Below are 7,292 nucleotides of genomic sequence, written 5' to 3' on the forward strand. Positions count from 1 at the left end.
CATAAAAATATACATTTCTTACAATAAATATTAGAAAATTCAAATCATTAAAATATCTAAGTACCTTTATAATTGCAGAAACCACCAATTCTTTCTTCTATTGGTTTGTTTTACAAATGATAACACATTTTTAAAAGGTACATTTAATATAAATTTGTCAACAAGAAAGTCAAACACTTGAATACTGTAATATATTTTGCTAGATATTTTGGTGAGATATAGTATAAAATAAAGAAAATTTGTCAATATCCTGAACAGTTGTTACATGTGTTTCTCACTCTTCAGTAATTCTTTGCAAACCTAGAATGAACATAAACTACTTATCTCTCAGTGCATCCTAAGGAAATGTTCCAGAAATGGTTTATCTAATGAGGTTTCTTGTTGTCAATCCTGAAGATCTAATTTTAGTCCTTGTAACCCACATGTGGAATGAATAAACTACCTATTGCAGGATAGACATATTTTGCACCATTTTGGTAGCTAAGAATCTGAGTTTATAGACCATCCAGAAGATTCAAAAATGGTGCTTTTGACAAAGGACACAGTGTTAGTGAGACTCTAAAGACTTATAGTGGAGCCATAAATAAGTTTCTCTCAACACTCATCATAGACGCAAGTTATGTTGGTGTTGTTTTACAATAAATGGCATTAACAGAAACCCACAACAGCTGGGAGTGAAGAAAATAAAAGACATCGTGATAATCAAACCTAAAAGTAATATCTTCATCACATCACTTTGTAGAAATGTACCATCCCAGAAGAGATATGGGTATGAAGAGAAGGTAAACATCAGGACCACAGATAGTAGCCAAAGGGTTTGGGAGATACAGTGAAGCTGCGGTGCACATGAACTGAACATGACTGATTACAAGCACAGTTTTATTGTTTATTTAATTATCTGAGGTCAAGAAAGACAAAAATGAAAGTACAGATGAGAAAGAAATGATGAAGTTATAACCCTAGCTGAGAAGCCATTGATGTTAACTTATGATTGCTGAGTAAGGGAGAGTCATTATTCTTCAGGGACCTGTGCCCTGAGGGACTACCAGTGCTGTCTTGTTTTCAAATTTTCAAGGTTCAATCACTGAAATATGTCTGTATTAACATTTAATCCATCATAAAGAAAAACATTTCTTCATTTTCTATGCACTCATGAGTACCCTAGTTTTGAAGTACATTTAATAATCAGGAAATTTACGAATTCTTTAAGAACTGTTTTTTCCACAATATTGAAAATTCTGAGGTTAATTGTTCATTACTTTCAATAAAATCTTGCTTTTTCAGCTTTAGGCAATAGTTTAAGTAAGTCAGAATTTTAAGATTCATACAATTTTCACAAGTCAATAAAGAGATGACATATTTATTAAGTAAAAGTGACTTAATAAAAATAGAAACAAAAAAAAACCCAAATCTTGAAATTTTAGATTCAAATCTTCCAAAATACTACAAATATTCTGCTATTTAATTTAACTCAAGGAACAGAGGATACAGGTTTGAACCCATTTAATAACCCTAATTTGCTTTGTTTATATCAGTGATAAAACCTAAAGAACATTTCCCCGAGGAATTATGCTTCATTTATCTTCTGGTTATAAATTAGCGAGAGGAAAATGTGGTGAGTCGTGGGTAAAACCTAACCAAAGCAAACTAAACCAAACCAAACCAAACAACAAATATGTAAAACAAAATAAAACAAAAACAAAAAGAAAAACAAGCAAACAATGAAACCACAATACTTCAGGAATACCCTCTATTGTGTTGCTGCTCCATGAGAGAAAAATCATTTTCAACAGTACTTAAAACATTAGAAATACTATTACCAAGACTATTGTGATGTCAAATTGCTCTTAGCATGTGTTTGGGCATTTTATCCTTTAAAACAGTATTGTGTTCAAACTAATTGGTTAGTTTTTTAAATTAAAAATTTTATTAAGTTTTAATAGCTAATTACATGCTGTTCATTTGGATCTTGTATCGTATATTTGTTTTATACATAAAGAAATGTAGGTTATCAATGGGAGTAGAGGCCCTTGGTCTTGTGAAGATCATATGCACCAGTACAGGGGAATGTCAGAACCAGGAAGCAGGAGTGGGTGGGTTGGGGAGCAGGGCAGGGGAAGGGTATAGGGAGACTTGGGGATATTATTTGAAATGTAAATGAAGAAAATATGTAATAAAAAATAGGAAAAAAAAAAGAAAAAAAATGTCATCCATTGACCAAGAATGGCCAAATCACTGGCTCATTCTTTCATCTCTGGAATGACAAAATTTGATTACTTATATCCAATTTAAATATTAGAATTTCATATCTTTGTTATCAATTTATTATTTGATTATGATTTGCATTGCCAAAGACATATTAAAGTTATGTTTTATTCTATTCATTTATTATTGTGTTAGATTTGCTTTGGTACCAAACCCACAAAACAATTTTCATAACAATTAAATGTTATTTCTTTCTTAATATATCTCCACTTTTTATTTTTCAAATCATCTTCTTCAGCCCAGATTTACCTCAGGTTCACTAGTTAGCCCAGGCTTTCCCAAGAATGCTGATTTTCCTGCCTTTACATCCCAATTCCTTATAGTGATGGCATTTTACTCAATAATCACACTTAGTATATGTCTTACAGGAAATATACTTTATGTATATCAAGAAAACATCAAGTCATTCAGCATAGTGAACAGAAAAAAACTTAAGATTATTTCAAGAACAAGAAAAAAAATAAAGTACTACAAGCTGCAATGAGAAACTCGACATCTCACCTGAACACACATACACACATACACACTCCACACACTCATGCTCCCATATGTGTGCACACTCATGCACATACACATACACACAGATAATTATACAATATCAAATGATACACTGAAATTATGAGATATTTAATTACTAAATATATGGCTTTAGTTTATGCTATTGTGATCATATATGAAGTGATAGGAAGAAGAATTGAAGTAGAACAAGGACATAAATATTGGAGTGGAATGAAAGTATTTGCGTGCTCTGATATTACTAGGACCTTATCAAATGGATAGATTTCATTTTTATTGTGATTAAAACCTTTTAATAAAGTACATGAATATGTACATGGATACCAAATGTATATAAATACAACTATAATAACAGTGCATTTTCATACAAGTAAATACTCAAATACACATAAACACCAGTCAGTTTATTGTAAAGTTCAATCCACAAAATTAAAATCATCCTAAAACTTCCTAATCACCACAAAATTAAATATCATTTGAGACACTTGTCATTCTCTTCATTTAAATATATTACACACATTGTTACTCTCTTCAGTCTATACATTGTAAAAGAAATTTCTGTGTTACCTCATTTCTTCAAAGCTTTTCTTTATAATTGGTCTTCTCTTGAGAGAAGAGGAGTTCTTTTCTATTTTCTTTACTGAAACTTATAGAACATTTACATTCATTTGTTGTGAACTAAGGTAAAATTTAATATCCTGTGACTTCTATGAGAAATTATTTTGTATAATTTTTCCTGTCTTTCTAAGAGCATATTTCACATCTTTGTTTCTTAAACTGTAGATCAAAGGATTTAACATAGGGATAACTAGGGTATAGAAGATGGAAGCCACCTTGTCAGTGTCAAAGGAGTGACTGGTCTTAGGTTGCACATACATAAAAATCAAAGTCCCATAAAAGACAGAAACCACGGTCAGATGGGAGCCACAGGTGGAGAAAGCCTTCCGTCTTCCCTCAGCAGAGTTCATTCTGAGAATAGCTCTGAAGATGAGCAGATAGGAGCCAAGGATGATCAGGAGAGAGGAAATCAAATTAATGGCAGATAAAATTAAAATTATCAGTCCGATTTTATCTGTATTTGTGCAGAGCAGAGATATCAAGGGAAGACCATCACAGTAGAAATGAGGGATGACATTGTAACCACAGAAGGATGAAGAGAAGATATTAATGGTGACTATGAGAGAAATAAATACACTGTAAAGGTATGGTATTGCTACAAGTACCCAACATACAGTTTGTGACATGATGACATTGTAGAGCAGAGGGTTACAGATAGCCACATAGCGGTCGTAAGACATCACAGATAGAATGAACAGTTCACAAGCAATGAACAGAAGAAAGAAGGCTAATTGTGTAGCACAAAGATGAAAAGATATTGTATTTTTACTGACGACAAAATTTGCTAACATTTTAGGTCCAATAGCAGTTGAATAACCAAGATCTGTGATAGCTAGGTGTCTGAGAAAGAAGTACATAGGTGTTTGCAGCCTTGATTCCACTATGGTGAGGATGATCATGCCCAAGTTGCCAAACAGTGAGATCAGATAGATCATGAAAAACAGTCCAAACAATGGAACCTGCAGCTCAGGGCGGTCAGTGATGCCCCTGAGGATAAATTCAGTCACTACTGTGAGGTTTTGGCTCTCCATCTGCATTCATTCAAAAACCTATCATGAGTAGAGTATCACAGTTTAGAGAGTTCAAATATTATTTTCTGGATTTTTATTATTCAAGATCCATTAAAAATAATTCAAAATTTATTAAATATAATGTGTCCAAATATGTCAAATTAGTGATTGAAAAGAAATCTATTTAAAAAGAGGTGTATATACACTTCTGTGCACACATATGCAAACATGTGGCTTTCAATAAACAAAGACATACGTATGCATCTTTGGTTCTCAACCAATGACTGTTTTATTCAGAGAACATTATTGTTGCTAACAATACATGGTTTTTCCAATACGAATGTGAGCTCTTCCTTTAATCTAATGGTTTATAAGTAGTTACTATGGAAAGCAAATTAACTTTCCACATCAAATGTATATCATGGACAAAATTCAAACTCAATTTCTGTTACTTTTGGGATCTAGTAACATTGCTAAACATCCACATGTATATATGTATAGAAAAATAAATATACTATTTTATAATATGTGCCTTATTATAAATTATATATAAATAGATTACATGTAAAATCTGCAAATTGTAGTTTGATAGATTTATACACATATGAATAAAATTTATTTTCACTTTGCTTATATTTCTGAAATGATCCAAATAAACTGTGACATTTAACAAGTATATAGTAGTAATAACATATGAGGTACATGCTAGTAACAATACAAATACCTACTTAAATATTTCAAAGTGCACACAAGGCTACTTTCATAGGTATATCTAGAGAATCTGTAGAGATGTAGGTTGAAATATCCAGAGTGGTTATAGGCATCCATCTTTATCATATAGAATTTCACTCATAGTTGTCTTTATTTGCATTAACAAAAGTGCTTGTAAGTATATCTGCGCCATCACATTACATACTAACCTATGATATACAACTTTTTCTTTGGGAAAATAATATGAGATGTTTAAAATATTTTTTAGCACATATAATACCAAGGAGTCTCACTATGGTGTTTTGAAAACCGGAAGTAGAGGTAAGCTATCCAGGGAGTCTTTGCTCCCTTGGCATAGTTCACAAAGATGATGCACACATTGATTTTAGAGTCACTTGTTATAATAACTCACCTGATTGTTCCTTATATATTTGTGTGTGTACATCCTACAGGATGGATTGTAGCTTCTTTGTTACATCTGTAATGATGAGCAAAGGAGAAGTTAGTTATGAAGAACTAGATAAATATAAGCTATCTCAGCCTGTAGATCTCTCAGGCAAGAGGAAGTACTCATGGTTTGCTCTAGTTTTGAGATATTTTGACATATTGCTACTTTTGTAAAATTTTAAGTAAGTCTCTTTTACATAAATTAATCTTTTTCTGGGAAGGTACAGTTTACTATAGCATAATTTATTTTATTGTCTCAAGTCAGACACATGCTAAGCCTTGGAATCTAGAAAAATATGAAGAAATTGAGAAAAGATTAAAAGAGTTCATTAAAATTGGCTTATTATCACACTCTCAAAAGCTCCTTTTTTAACAAGAAGTGCTATATTACAAATAATATAATTATTAATAAAAGCATTTTAAGTATTTTGGCAAGTGTTGTGAAAGATTTAATGTCTGACACTGTATTAAACTTTAATTGCACTGTATATACCGCACAGCAAAACAAAAATGCAGTACTCTATAATTATCATGGGTGTAAGTGCAAACAGAAAATATTTGTTGTGGTTAGCTCAAAGGAATAGTTTCCAAACACACCATAGAACACAACGCAATGAATTTCTATACTGTAGAAGAAATGTTTGAATATTTACAGTGCAAAAGAGAGACAATCACAGGAGTGGAACAATTCTTACTTTCATAAAAATATGTATTCAAAAACTATGAAAATATTTTACTAAAACCGGAAATAAATTGATTTACACTGGTAATCATAGTAGAAACTGCAGTCTATGAGAATATGGCAACAGAATCTCCTAGTTTTGAAGGTTCTGGGTAAAGGTGAGTATATATAATTTATACTTCACTCACTTAAAAGGATTTTATAACAAATGGTTTTCTGATATTCTTCCATTTACTATTATAATCTTCAGATATTGAATATGTAAAACACCAATTATTGCTTAACTGAAACACCCATTCTTGGTCCCTTCTGCATTGGTTTGCTTTGCAATGCTTAATTGGTAAAAATTAAAACACACTGACTGTAAATTTTGTCAAAGGTAAGAAGAGACAAAAATGTTTTCCTCTGGATAGTTTTAGAACCCAGTGAAAAATGATTTCTTTTATAGATAAATATGCTTGTTGAATCCTGGCAGTTACTCTTCCAAACTACACTCTCAATTAAGGAAGTCTCCCTTTATCCAAAGATATAATTAGGTGTCTCTTGATCCTCATTAGTGGTTTCACTACCACTGTGGAATGCAAAAATCAGGAAGTGGCTTGATCTCTTCACAGGTAAAACAGCTTAGTATGCAGACTTGAGTGTGAGGAAGAGGTGCACCAGTGTAAGGTACAAGAGGACTCATGCACTTTCCCTCTGATCTCTGTGCATATGCACACACACATAAAAATAAGTAATTGCTAAAAATATAAAAGGATCATAAGGTGAACACATGTGTAACCTATTACTGTAAAGATTTCTTGTTAAAGTTCTAGTTATTTTACATTAGGTGAACTTAGGAGAATAAATTTTCATATTACATTTTATAAATATATGTCATACATGACATACAAACATACATATATGTCATCATATATTGTCTTATTTCTCCTCTGACTTTACTGTCAATATCTGGATAATTATTTCCCTTATCCTAGAAGCTCCATGAATATGGGTTCAGTATAATTTTTGTAGAGGATCCTTGATAAATCTAGGGCAAAATA

The 7,292-nt window shown here is 31.8% G+C and overlaps 1 protein-coding gene across 1 annotated transcript; it reads right to left on the minus strand.

The window, feature by feature from the left end:
• Window positions 1-3,488: 3,488 nt before the first annotated feature.
• On the minus strand, window positions 3,489-4,436 carry Olfr1079 (olfactory receptor 1079). Its single transcript, NM_146407.1, has one exon. The coding sequence runs from the start codon at window positions 4,434-4,436 to the stop codon at window positions 3,489-3,491; it is 948 nt and encodes a 315-aa protein (NP_666519.1).
• Window positions 4,437-7,292: the final 2,856 nt, after the last annotated feature.

Source organism: Mus musculus, chromosome 2 (genome assembly GCF_000001635.26).
Source record: "Mus musculus strain C57BL/6J chromosome 2, GRCm38.p6 C57BL/6J".
Taxonomy (NCBI): domain Eukaryota; kingdom Metazoa; phylum Chordata; class Mammalia; order Rodentia; family Muridae; genus Mus; species Mus musculus.

Coding starts and splice junctions, on each gene's coding strand:
- Olfr1079 (NM_146407.1), bottom strand. CDS start 4,436: ATGCAGATGGAGAGCCAAAACCTCACAGTAGTGACTGAATTTATCCTC.